The 14,732-nt window shown below is 42.6% G+C and overlaps 1 protein-coding gene across 1 annotated transcript in view; it reads left to right on the forward strand.

The window, feature by feature from the left end:
* ANXA2 (annexin A2) overlaps positions 1-14,732 on the forward strand; it is a 125,757-nt gene that overhangs the window by 80,682 nt on the left and 30,343 nt on the right. The window contains exons 6-8 of the mRNA XM_033920392.1: positions 5,395-5,485; positions 10,205-10,284; positions 13,450-13,509. Of these exons, the coding sequence (XP_033776283.1) occupies positions 5,395-5,485; positions 10,205-10,284; positions 13,450-13,509 (231 nt within the window). The remainder of the gene's footprint in view (positions 1-5,394; positions 5,486-10,204; positions 10,285-13,449; positions 13,510-14,732) is intronic.

Raw genomic sequence — 14,732 nt, forward strand, 5'->3', positions numbered from 1 at the left:
TTGTATTAGGATCCCAAAGTTAGGAATAGGGCTAATCTACTAAGCTCTAAACCAGAGGTTCTCAAACCAGTCCTTGAGACAGTAGCATAATGAGTGAAGTTTGCGCCTGGGACAGAAGCACCCAACATCATTCTGCTGTGTAACCCCCACCTCACCTCACCCCCTCCCAGATGGAAGTGTCTGTGCTGTGCATCCAACCCCACTCTGTGCACTATTCCCCCTCCCCCCTCCCCCCAAGTAACTCTTCAATTCTTCACTAGCCACAAGTAGCATCTCTTACCCACTGCTCATATTGGCCTCATCCTTCCCTCTGATGCCATGTCTGGTTCCTGTGAACAGGAAGTGACATCAGAGGAAGGAATGAGGCCATCAAAGCAGCAGGTAAGAGATGCTACTTTTGCTGGTAAAGATTTAAAGAGATATAGAGGCTGGGGGAAGAGGCAAAGTGCCAGTGCCTCAGGACACACCAAGCCAATCAGGTTTGCAGCATACCTACAATGAATATGTATGAGATTAATTTGCTTGCACGGCCTCATGTTATAATCTATCATGCATATTTCATTATGGGTCACTTCCAATACGTCAGAGGAAAAGCCCTTCTGGGCTGACTGCGAGCAGCCTGTTTTGAGCATTGCCTCCTGCTGACCGGCTGCCTCTTCAGGCAAGGAAGGGAGTGAGGGGGTTCATGGCTCAGGACTGCCACCTGCTTTTTCGGCATCGGGACTTGAGGGAGGGGGCTTTGCTGCTTATGACCACTGCCGTGCTGGTGCTTGGGGGTGGGGGGGATTGAGATCTGTGTTAGACAAGGTTTCTAACACACTCTCAATCAACCAGAAAAACAATTATCTGGCATCCACCAATCCCCATGGGTGCTGGATAATTGAGAAGCTACTCTATTTTCTCTGTCCCTAGTAGGCTCACAATCTAAATTTTTGTACCTGGGGCGATAGAGGGTTAAGCAACTTGCCCAGAGTCAGAGAAATATAAGAATCATATTTTTCTGGCATGTAAGTTGCTGTTCTGTATGCTCAGGTGACTCATAAATTTGTCCTGACTGTCCATATCTACTAGCTGTGTTTTAATCTGAGAAATAGATTATGTGAGGACCAGCTGGGTAAATATCACAGCCAGAGCAGACCTCATGGCCTGTTGCAACCAGTTTCTCTTTTTCTGCTAGAAGGATGACACTTGATGTTATGGTGATTGGCCAGTTAGAACAATGAGCATTTTTAATTGTAATTATAAGTTACGCCTGGGTATTGTGTGTGATTGTCAGTAATAATTTATGCAGAACTGTCAGAATGCATTGTTAGTGAAAAGGGGCATTTCAACCTGCAGTGCTTTTTTTTTAAGTATTAGAGAAACAAGCCAGCCAAGCATATCCTGAAATATATCAAAGTGAGAAAAAGTAGCAACACTTCATCTGAATACCCATAATAGAGACTGTGATCCAGATTTCTAGTAAGGTGGTATGTTGTATTCCCACTTCATAAAAAGAAGACATCTCCTAAACTGGTGCAGGGAAAAAGCCCTTAACATATGTGGTAGGAGATTTGTCTATGGAACACATGGTATTTATCCATGGTTACATTTAAGGGGTGATCAGTCAAAGCCACAGGAAAGCCCTGTAACTACATATCATATTAACAAGAAGATACAGTTGAGTTGACTTGACCGACCACTTACAAAACTCAACCACTTCACATTGCATGCCATTCTATACCAATGTTAACAAATTCTTAGTTAGTGTTATGCTGGAAGCATACCTGTCTCCAATTTGGAGGATGCTTTATGAGATCATATGCTACCCTCTGCTGTCTTTTTGCTGGCACTGCATCCAAAGAAAATGTATACTCAAACTCTGTTTCATCCTGTTTTTCTTCACCCTGTTTCAGCCCTGGCTCGTTCATTAACAAGACCGTGACAGTTGGCACTGCCCTCAGGGTTTACCGTCCTGCTTGTGCAGTTCTGCATGCAATTGGTGCTGTTTACTAAAGAATATAACAAATAAAGTGAATTAAATTATTTAATTATATAAAATGCATGATATAATACTAAAAAATAATTATAGAGTGCTCAGTGTGATATCTTATTCAAAACCAGCAGGTTAATAGAATAAAGATGTATTAGCTTTGCATCATTGCACTCACCTACCTACCAGCCCTAAATACTCTGTTGGATATAAACTATTCAAGCAGATATATAGTGGTGAATATATATAAATGAATACTTAGCTGAATTTAGACGATATTGATTGATTGATTGATGAACAAATCACCACTATCAGAAATGTTATCTCAAGATGATCAAAAATATCCTTGAAATCTGCTCATTAATGCTGGGAGTCGTGCAATGAAATATTCCATCTTGTTATAGCTGGTTAGGAAATAGTAATATTGAAATAAGTGAGTCCCCAAATCAACTGCTGAAAACTAGTCAAAGTTCAACAAGTAGCTAAAACTCCTTAGCGTGAAAGCTGAAAAAAAATCTTCAACATCTCCTCAACACCGATCGTGTTTCACCTTAATTTGCGTCATCAGGAGGAAATAACTTCGGATCTCCCAATGGAGAGAACACGCCGTCGGAAGAATACAACAGGAAAGTCGCATCAACGTGTGTCCAATGTGTGTGCAATGATGCAATGCTAATACATCTTTATTCTATTAACCTGCTGGTTTTGAATAAGATATCACACTGAGCACTCTATAATTATTTTTTAGTATTATATCATGCATTTTATATAATTAAATAATTTAATTTACTTTATTTGTTATATTATTAAGTCGGTGAATAGATTTATATATTTTCTCCTATTTATTTATATATTTTGAGTTTACTAAAGAATGACACGGGGACATATTTGTCCCTGTCCCCGCAGGAACTCAATTTCCCCGTCCTGTCCCTGCAAGTTTTGTCGCTGTCCCTGCCCCATTCTTGTACGCTCAGCCTTAGCCACATAAACCTCGAACACTTATGATTTTAAAGTGTTTGAGGCTTGTGCAGATGAGGACGGAGCTTGCAAGAAAAGCAGGAACAGAACTCGCCGGGACAGGAATATGAGTTCCCGCAGGGATGGGGAAAAATTTATCCCTGTGTCATTCTCTAATTCAGAGTGTGTAACATCCAGGGTCACCTCTGCAGTTAGTTAGCTGTATGGCACTGAATTCATCTCACAATATTTAGGTAACAGTAACCTTGCCTGCAGTTGATATTCAACAGGGTTTAACTGGGCAGGAGAGGCTTTTGCCCAGTTAACCTTTTCCTATCGTCCCGGATGACGGGACATTACAAAAATGACATAGACAGTGGATAAACAGTCTGTATGGATTAATAAAGAGCCAGGAACACAAAATATTTGAATTTACAGACTTATGACTTATTTACATTATCTTTACAATAGCCGTAAATGATAACGGTGAATAATACAAAACTTTGCTAAAATAATTACGTTTGGAACCAGCGTAACGTAAAATTTATTACGATAGGAAAAGGTTAAACCCTGATGAGTTTGTGGCCGTTAACTGGTTAGTGCTGTGGAACATCTCCACATTGGCCATCTCCTAACCATCTAGGTTAGGGGCAGGTGAGGGCACAAGCTAGAGCAACAACTTAACCAATCAATGGTGATATTCAATCCACTAACCAGTTTAGTAACCACATAAACCCGCCCGCCCCCCCCCCCCCCTTTTTTTTTCTTCACAAAACCATAGTGCGGTTTTTAGGTTCGGCCATGGCGGTAACAGCTCTAATGCTCATAGGAATTCTATGTCAGAGCTGTTACCGTCGTGGCCGAAACTATAAACTGCGCTATGGTTTTGTAAAAGGGGGGGGGGGGGTTAGTTATACAGTAAGTTTACTGGGCACTAGTCTGAATATCAGCCAGTGCCTAGTTAATTTCCAGGTCAGCAGACAAAGAGCTTAAGCATGAAATATATTTCTATAGTTTCATTATAGCACTGCTATACGTGATTAATGACTGCATGATCTATTTAAGTATTAGTTATCCAAAGCAGTATGTCATTTTTAGGTGGATTTTTTTTTTGTATGTCTTGCAGTGGCATACCTAGGATATGTGACATCTGGGACCCATCATTTTTTGAGACTCCCTTCATCTATATGAAAACATGATTTTTAGTAGCAATCCACACATTGCACAACAAGAGTGTACCAAGGAAAAAGCAATATCTTACATACAGCAATGATCAGTAGAAAATCAATACACCAGTTCTAAAACTAAACAAGCCAGACTAGTACAGATTGATCCTGCACAGTCAATGCTAACAGAACCATGTCTTTCGTACATACAGAACACAGAAAACACCTTTTTATGTAAACTGCATAGGTTTTATGCAGTATAAAACATTTTTAAATAAATAAAATAAAATCATTTTCCTACCTTTTGTTGTCTGGTGATTTTTATTTTTCTACACATGTTTTCCCAGTCTCTGGTTGCATTTCCTTCTGTCCGGGCCCTTAACTCTATTTCTAGGGCCTTCTTATCGATTTGCTGTTTTCCTCTCCTTCACTTTCTTCCCTACATCCATCTTCAATTTTTCTTTTTCCTTCTCAATTCTATCTACTATTTCATATCTTCCCTTCCTATCTATCAATGTGCACCATCTCTTCCCTCTCTCTGCCCTTCTCCTCCCCTCCATCCATGTATGCCATGTTCTCCCCTATTCCATCTTTTCTTAAAGCAGCATTTTCCCCATCTCTCTTCCCTTCCCCACCCCTCCCATTCTGGTGCACCATTTCCTCCCTCTCTCTTTCCCCTTATTCTCCATCCCATGCAGCATCTTCACCCTCTCTCCTCTTTCTCTCCATCCCTGTGCAGCATCTCTTCCCTCTCTCTCCCCCTCTAGTGGTCTGACATCTTTCTCCTCTCCTTCCCCCAGTCTGGCATTAGCCACTCTCCCTTCCTTCCCTTCCGTTCTCCTCCTTTGTGGCTTGGCATCTCTTTGTCCTTCTCTTCTTGCTCTCCCCTACCTCTCTCTCCTCCTTCCCTGGCTTGGCATCTCTCTTTCTCCTTCCCTTTCCCTCTTGTGATCTGGTATCTTTCTCTTTCCCTTTCCTTTCCTCCCTACCCTAGTCTGGAATCTATCTCTCTTCTTCTTCCCTTCCCTGGTCTGACAACTCTCTCTCTCTTTCCCTCGCCCTCCAGTAGTCCATCTCTCTTTTCTCCCTTCTGGTGATCTGGTATCTACTTTTCATGTAAGGCAGGGCAATTTTAAAGTAATCCAGTGTTGGCATTCCATTAGTTAGATTAGATGAATATTGACAGTTCAATGTGTGTCCATTATACTCTGATGCACTCATTTTGCTAAATGTTAGTTTTTCACTCTAGTTTACATGGTCTCATTTCACCTTCTAACCAAATATCTATTATTGTTTCAGGGTCTGGGAACTGATGAAGATTCCCTTATTGAGATCATCTGCTCACGGACAAACCAGGAGCTCCATGAAATCAACAGAGCATACAAAGAGAGTAAGTGAGCCAGTGATCTAAGGCCACAAATGTTATCATGTTGCTGAAGGTGTCTGCCGTCCTGGAGATTCAAAAAGTTTCTCTTCAAAGTTCAATCCCTGATAATAATCCAGTCTGGGACTTTCTTCTTTCCAGTTATGAATACTCCAAATCAATTATAAGTTCAAAAACAAAACTCCTCTAATTCAGGTTATGAAATTAAAATGTTATCCAATACAGAGTCTCATAAGTTAATCCATTAAGCAAACATTTGGTCACTTTCCCCCTCTTTAAGGCAAGTAAGTAGTGCTGTTTTGTTTGGCTCAGTCTACAGTTCCCAAAGGTAGGGTTACCATATGGCTCCAGAAAAAGGATGGACTGAGACATCCGGGTTTTACTTCCATTGCTTTCAATGGAAGTAAAACCCAGATGTCTCTATCGGACCTTACTTCCATTGCTTTCAGTCTCAATCAGTCCTCCTTTATCTGGAGCCATATGGTAACCCTACCCAAAGGCCAAAAGTCTAAATCACTCTTTTCAGTATAAATGTCCCACCAGGCTGTCTCAAATGTAGTAGGAAAACGATCTGGAAAATTATTCTTTCCTTTCTCTGTGTCTCAGATTCTGGTCAACAAAAACAGATCCACTTCTCAATAAAATCTAGGTCACAACTCTTTTCCAGCTTGTCTGCAGCCCTGAACCCACTTGCCAGATTTTAAACTTTCTCAGCTACTTGCTAAGTTGGTTATTACATAGCAGCAGTAGCGTAGCAAGAGTACAGTGGTCTGTCCCAGGTGCAGACAGTTGGGTGCTGGAGTGGCTGCGGGGCCGCGGTATGCCGGCCCCCCGCTCCCTCTTACATCAGCTTCCTGTTCTAGTACTGGGAGCTGGCAAAGCCAATGGCCATGCGCAGGCAGGCCACAGCCCCGCAACTGCTCCATGCACCCTCCCACTGCCTGGAGGAGGGGGTTCTCCGATCAGAAAATGGGGTGTTCCATCCTGCTAGATATGCCACTGAATAGCAGCAAGCTGCAATCAAAAAGTCACAGTAGTGAATTTAAATTTGCTGGATTATATCCTCCATTGGTTCTTCAGTGGATAGCTCCCACTCCTCTAAAACCTCCATTTCTTCCTCCAGCTGCTCAGGAATCTTACTTCCAGACTGCTGCTCTGCTTCCTGTCTGAAGGCTTTGTCCTCTTTCCAGCCTCTGTTTAGTTCTAGCTCATACTGCCTGGTCACCAGGGAAATGGAGCCTCATCTGAACTTGTCCGCCCTACCACAAGCCTGGCGGCTACCTTCTCAGAAAGCCTTAAAATGCTTTATAAGAATCCTTTCCCTGGGACAGGCCAGATCGTTCAACCTACCCTGGGTATTAGTCTATGCTTTGAGCAAACTAGTGCACTCTTGGCTAGGAATGAGCTCTGTACTCTGAGAGGTCTACCCCTCTGGTTATTACAATGTGTATCTGCTAACCATAATTAGTATGCTATGGGGCTCATAATCAAAAAACAAATATGTCTAAAAACCCGCATAAATCGTACATGGACGATCAAAAAGACAGGTCGTCCAAGTGCCGATAATGAAAACGGGTTTTAGACATATCTTAAAACAGCTCAGGCCTTTTCAGTGCTGCTGTACGCCCAGAGTTGAAAGGGGCATTTTAGGAGGAGTGGCGAGGGCGGGACCTGGGCTGACCTACATGTATAACCGAAAGTTTAACAAGGCTGCCTAGAGTCAGAACTTATACGTAGTGACTTAGGCGATCTAAAAACCGGTGTAAGTGCCCAGAAGGTATCCAAAGTAACCAGCTAACTACTGCAGACACAAAGTACAGACATCCCCCACTCCCCTAGTGATCACTGACCCCCCACTCCCACACCATAAAAATCAGAATAAAAACGTACATACCTGTCTCGAACATCAGCACCTGACAGGATAGCCTAGTAGAGCTTAAGTAGGCTTAAGTAGTGTGGGGAGTGGGCTAGTGAACCATAGAGAGGAGGATCCAGGCCCATAATCCAGTCTAACCACTGCATTCATGGTGAAACATGTCCACCCACCAAAACCTCCCAAACCCTATTGTACTTCCACATAGGTGGCACCTGCATTGGGGTTGTAGACAGGTGGGTCTAGTAGGTTTTGGAGGGCTTACCATGACCTATGAGGGAGTTGTGGTGAGATGTTTATGTGGCACCCTTTTTGTGAAGTTCACAGCAGTGCCCTGTAAGGTGCCCCACTACTCTGTTGCCGTGTCTGGGTGACCAGTCCATCACTTTGCTGACCCCTCCCACATCCAAAAGGTCTTGTTCTAGGGCAGTGGTTCCCAACCCTGTCCTGGAGGAACACCAGGCCAATTGGGTTTTCAGGCTAGCCCTAATGAATATGCATGAAGCAAATTTGCATGCCTATCACTTCCATCATATGCAAATATCTCTCATGCATATTCATTAGGGCTAGCCTGAAAACCCGATTGGCCTGGTGTTCCTCCAGGACAGGGTTGGGAATCACTGTTCTAGGTGGTTTTGACATGGACGATTTTTGGGGCGAGAATGGGGTATAAAAATAGACGACTTGGTGGTCTAGACTAGTGGTTCCCAACCCTGTCCTGGAGGACCACCAGCCAATCGGGTTTTCGGGATATCCCTAATAAATATGCATGAGACAGATTTGCATATAATGGAGGTGACAGGCATGCAAATCTGCCCAATGCATATTCATTAGGGCTATCTCGGCTGGCTGGTGGTCCTCCAGGACAGGATTGGGAACCACTGGTCTAGACAATCAAACGGTTCATAGACAACCCCGCGAAATACAAAGGTGCGCGCCGACAACTGAGCGCAAGATGGAGGCGCGCGCCGAAGAAAATTACAGTTTTTAAGGGATCCGACGGGGGTTTTTGTTGGGGAGCCCCCCCAGTTTACTTAATAGAGATCGCGCCGGCGTTATGGAGGGTTTGGGGGGTTGTAACCGTCCACATTTTACTGTAAACTTAACTTTTTCCCTAAAAACAGGGAAAAAGTGAAGTTTTCAGTAAAATGTGGGGGGTTACAACCACCCAAACGCCCCCACAACGTGGTGCGATCTCTATTAAGTAAAGTGGGGGGGGGTTCCCCCCCACGCCCCCCGTCAGATCCCAAAAAACAGTAATTTTGTGTGGCGCGCACCCCCGCACTGCGCTCAATTGTCTGGGAACGCCTTTGTCCCGGCGCGCTTTTGACCTGACACCCAATCAAACGGCTGGACGTACAAGTAGACGATTCTAAAAAATAAAAATTGGGAACGTATTTTTCGAGAATGGACTTTAAATGCTGCTGTCTTTGGGCGACTAGCGACTTAGGCCCAAAAATATGCCCCTCCACATATTTAGTGCAACCGTATAGTGCTGCATTTATTTTAAAGGAAAAAAAGGAATTCTGGCAAACACACCAGCCATAAGCTTGGCATAAAGGTTCACATCTTTGCCTCTGCTTCCTCCTGACTGCTGCTAGAAGTGAACTTAGAAAAACAGGGAATGAGAATCCAGGAACACAATATTCAGAGCTAGTGATCAAGGTCAGTGGCATTCACGGAAGTCACTCGGTGATTTTCAACAGCATTGCCTGAATCATACTGGCATCCAAATAGGGAAAATTCTGTAACTTGGTGCTAAGATGTGGGCATCACAGTGGGACACGCTTAGAGCCAAATCTATACTGGCAATTAGGCAATCTAAGCCATTATAAAAAAAAATATTTCTAATCCTGCTTAATAAACTTAGCGGCTCACAGTATCACATTCATAGTACCATTAGACAAAACTCCATTCATCAGACTTTACAAAGCCACACTTAAAATTCTAGCCCTGCTACAAACAAATCAGAATTCTACAGTAACTTTTCTTCTAGATCAGGTTCCACCATCTCACTTCTAAGCATAGATTACTGATATCATTTAAAAGCCTGGACAAAGAAGTATGTTTTAAGCAATTTCCTGAACTGTAAAATATTTCACAGAATCATGTTCCTTCAGGTATCTCCCTAAAACTGGACCTGCAACTGAAAAGCAGGATTTTCTAGGATTGGCATATTTCGCTTCATCCCTTTTTCATGCATCTAGTAACATATAATTTTCCAATCTTAACGTTTACCCGGTCTATACATTATCAAACATTTTCTCAAATAGGTATAGTTTTGTAAATCCCTTGTTGAATTGTATTCCAAAATTTTAAATTGTATTTGGAATATAATTGGGATCCAATGCAATTTCTTTAAAGCTGGAGTAAATGTGCTCAAATATTAGTGCAAAGATGCTGAAATTTATGTGCACCAACTTGTGACAGGCAATGGCTGGTGTAAGTAGGTGTGTCTAAGTCTTCCATGCAACACACACAGCTGATAGTATTCTGTAAGCTCTGTGTGTCACTTGGTGACCTTCACAGGCTCAGCCCACCTGTCCACCCCCTTTCAGTTATGCACTAATGGCTTGATTCAGTCAATGGCACTTACAATTTGGCGCCATTGCAATTGACATTGAATGGTATTCTATAACATGTGTTCCAGGATCAGTGCATAGTGCCAGGATCTGTGGTCAACTCAGCAGATGAAACCAAGCGTAAATCCTGGCACACAAGTTGGGCACAGATTTGCACTATTTTATAACACTGAGCATTTTAAAGGAACTCTCCCACCCACTTTAAATATTCGGTGCAGATCAGTGATACTGAACTGGTGAAATTCTATGTTTTCTCTTTACTCTTCCTAGTGTACAAGACAGAGCTGGAAAAAGACATAATTTCTGACACATCTGGGGATTTCCGGAAACTGATGGTGGCCCTGGCAAAAGTAAGATAACAAATATTTTATAACATTTTATTTCCATTAACATCCAAATTAAATGTGTGTATCATACTCGGTCTCTAATCTTAGATGCCTTCTTAGGAGATCATTACCCAAAATATGGGGGCCATGACATCACATTTGTGGAAGAAAAGGACTACCACAAGTCATTGTAGAGCAGTGGTCTCAAACTCAAACCCTTTGCAGGGCCACATTTTGGATTTGTAGGTACTTGGAGGGCCGCAGAAAGAATAGTTAATTTCTTCTTATTAAAGAAATGACAATTTTGCATGAGATAAAACACTTTATAGTTTATAAATCTTTCCTTTTGGCTAAGTTTTAATAATAATATTGTAATTTATAGGTATAGGTAAAGAGACATATGATCAAAACAATTTTATTTTACTTTTGTGATTATGATAACCATACTGAGGGCCTCAAAATAGGACCTGGTGGGCCGCGAGTTTGAGACCACTGGTGTAGAGCAAAGGGTTTGGATATTACCTCAATAGAAACATAGAAAAATGAAGGATGATAAAGAACATACTTATGGTTTATCTGGTCTGCCTAACCATGCCATCTGCTATCCCCTCTTTTCCCCGTAGAGATCCAACATACTTGTCCCAAGCTTTCTTGAACTGAGATATACTTTGTTGCCATCTGGAGGCTGTTCCACGCATTAACCACCCTTTCTGTGAAAAATTATTTTCTGAGGTTACTTCTGAGTCTATCCCCTTTTAACCTTCATCCTATGTTCCTCTCCAGAGTTTCTTTTCAACTGAAATAGACTCACCACATGCACATTTATGCCATGTAGGTATTTAAATGTCTCTATCATATCTCAGCTGTTGGACTTCAGTATTAGTAGTGCTATATATCTCACCAGTACCAAGATCTGTGCTTGCCGTAAGATAAAGAGCATGATGGAGGGTCTGGGATGGGTAAGTTAGAAATACAGCTCAGGTTCATTGGTGAACTGATTACAAAAGCTTATTTTGGCAGCTTTCAGCAGTAAACAGAGCATCACTGAGTTGTTGTTACTGATTTATGCAGACAATCAAAGAGTATCTAAAGGCTCAAAACAAGTTTTATTCAAATCCAAACAGAAGTGATCACAAGTGTCAATGTCCGTGTACAACTCTGTACAGAATGCAGAGCCTCATGCATTATGCCATGTAGGTATTTAAACATCTCTATCATATGTCCCCCTCTTGCTTTTCCTTCAGAGTAACATAGTAGATGACGGCAGATAAAGACCCGAATGGTCCATCCAGTCTGCTCAACCTGATTCAATTTAAATTTTTAAATTTTTTTCTTCTTGGCTATTTCTGGGCAAGAAATCTCCGTTAAAACCTACTCCAGCCCAACTAAACCCTCTCAGCCATTGAAGCCCTCTCCATCCCTTCCTCCCCCAAATGGCCATATACAGACAGTACATACTGAAATCTCTAAGCCTTCTGACACCTTATGGCAAAGACTACCAACCACTTTAGTAGCCTTCCTCTGGACCAACCTCATCCTGTTTATATTTTTTTGAAGGTGTTGTCTCCAGAATTGTACACAACATTCTACATAAGAATAGCCATACTGGGTCAGACCAGTGGTCCATCTAGCCCAGTATCCTGCTTCCACAGTGGCCAATCTAGGTCACAAATACCTGGCAAAAACTTAACTAGCAACATTCCGGAACCCAAAAGAGTATCAAGATTCCATGTAGAATCTCAAAGTAGCGAGATTACGGAATCCCAAATAGCAACATTCCATGCTACCAAACCAAGGGTAAGCAGTGGCTTCCCCATGTCTGTCTCATTAGACTAAATGAGGTCTCACCAGAGTCTTATACAGAGGCTTCAGTACCTTCTTTTTCCTATTGGTCATTCATCTCCCTATGCACCCAAGCATCCTTCTAGCTTTCGCCATCACCTTTCAATCTGTTTGGCCACATATGATCACACCCAAGTCAAGCTCCTCTTTTGTGCACAAAAGTTCTTCACCCCCTAAACTGTACCGTTCCCTCAGGTTTCTGCAGCCCAAATTCATGACCTTGTATTTCTTAGCATTAAAGAATAGCTGCCAAATTCCAGACCATTCTTCAAGCTTCGCTAGGTCCTTCCTCATGTTATCCACACTATCAGGATGTCTCCCCCATTGCAGATTTTGATATCATCTGCAAAGAGGCAAACCTTACCAGACAGCTCTTCAGCAATATTGCTTACAAAAATGTTAAGAGCAGGCCCAAGAGCCGAATCTTGTGGCACACCATTGGTAACATCTCTTTCCTCAGAGAGAGCAATTTACCACCACCCTCTTTTCCCTTCCATTCAAACAGTTCTTAACCCAGTCTGTCATTTTGGAGCCACTCAGGTTATTTATTAGATGCTTGAGCAGAATTGTGTGAAAGGCTTTGCTAAAATCTAAATACACTACATTTAGGCTAGATTTTCAAAAAACTGCGTAAAAAACCTGTCAGGCCGCTGTCGCAGCCATTATAGTAGCGACTAAAAAAGCGAGTCATTCTCCAAAAAATGCTCATGCAAATGAGGTTGGCGGTGAGTAGCGCCGACTCGCTAAATTTGCATGTGCCCATCTGTGGTTACAGTGACGGGCACATGTGCAAAATAAATGAAATAAACCCCAAAACACAACAGCAGGAGAAATTACCCAATATCTCCCATTGCCAACCAACACCCCTCCCCCAACTCCCTTTGGCAGCAGGAGAGATGCCCAATCTCTCCCGCCCAACCGACACCCCCCAACTCCCCTCGGCAGCGGAAGAGTTGCCCACGCTCTCCCGCCGCCATACAACTCTTCTCCCTGTGCCTCCAATGACCCCCTCTTACCTTATTTTCAGATAGCTGGCTGGAGGGATGCCTACTCTCTATGGCCAGCTGGCACGCCTCTTTAAAATGGTGGGCCAATCAGAGCCTTAGGCCCTTCCTCAGATGCATCTAGACTTTACCACAACAGCTTTGCAAACTCCTGAGTGCTCAGTGGAAAATCTGGCCTCAATTTAAGAAAATCTTCGGCTAGGAGCATGAGTTTTCCATTACTTTTTCTTGCTTATGCCCCTGTTCTCCAGAGAAACTGCAGATCAGATGTTTTGTAATATCTCAGTGATCACCAAACAGGTGCTTGCTGTCACCTAACCATGTTGATTTTACTTCTCTGTAGGGCAAAAGAGATGAAGACAACTCTGTGATTGATTATGAAAAGATTGATCTAGATGCCCGGGTAAGTTGCGCTGCTGTCGTTGAGAGAGGTCACTTACAAAGGACCTAATATTCAGCCATAGACTGAGTTAAGCCTGGGTTATTCAATGCCAAGACATGTCCAAGCTCTAGCATTGAATATCTGGACCACTGTGGTCATCTTGAAGTTAACTGGGCACTCGCCAGTACTCAGACCAGTGCCTGGCTAGTTTAGCACAGGGATGGGCAACCAGAGTCTTTAAGGGCCACGACTCAGTTGAGTTTTCAGGATTTCCAGAATTCATAAGCATCAATCTCGTGTAGACGCATTGTGCAAATCTTGAAAACCCAACTGGGTTGTGGCCCTGGTTGCCCATTCCTTGTTTCGTGAATGATAATGAGACTGGTGCCCTGTTGGTTTAGTGGATAAAATTAGGACAGCTTTTTGCTGTCCTAACTTTGAGCTTACTTAATCGGTTAATAGACTGAGTGGCCCTTTTATTAAGCTGCTGTAAGCACTAATGTGTGCTTACCACAGAGTGAAAAGCACTGCCATGGAGCATGCTCAGGCATCCTGTGGTAGTACTGAGGCAGCCTCTTTTTACTGCTTCCTTGAGACACTTTACTTTTTGCAGCAATCCTCGGCGAACACAATATACAGGCACTTTGTTACTTATCTTCATTTTTTATGGTATGTCCCAACCTTTTTCACCATGGACCCCTGACGAAGATTTGTCCGAAATATGGACCGTGTTGGGTCCCTTGATTGGTAAAAGGGTTTTATTTTACTTATTTGCATTTTAATTTTGGTACAATAAATTTTTGCCTGCATCTTGTACACAGTCTGCAGTTTTGTTTGTTTCTCCTGCTTGATTTTTTTCTGCAGACAAAGTTGGACTTTCTCCTTTGTTTTGTTGCCCTGTACACTCTAATAAGGAAATCAGCGCATGGTTATTAATGGGAATAATGGAAAATGGGGCCATTTTCCTGCTGTGTAGCCTCAGTACAAGGAAAAGACCTCCCCTGGGGATAGCAGAGGCTTCTTTTTAGCATAGCTTAGTAACTAACTAATTGCTGGCTCTGCCCATTGACTGCCTCAGTACTAAATGCTCAAACAATGGCATATGGTATATTTTTGCCTCCTCCAATTTGGACATAAAAAGAGTCGCCAAAGAAGGGGCTAGGGAAGCCCCCATAGCAATACCATGATGCTGTAAATAAAACTCCTCATGAAACCAAAAATAGCTTTTAGTTAAAACTAAAGTA

Source organism: Geotrypetes seraphini, chromosome 14 (assembly GCF_902459505.1).
Source record: "Geotrypetes seraphini chromosome 14, aGeoSer1.1, whole genome shotgun sequence".
NCBI classification, from domain to species: domain Eukaryota; kingdom Metazoa; phylum Chordata; class Amphibia; order Gymnophiona; family Dermophiidae; genus Geotrypetes; species Geotrypetes seraphini.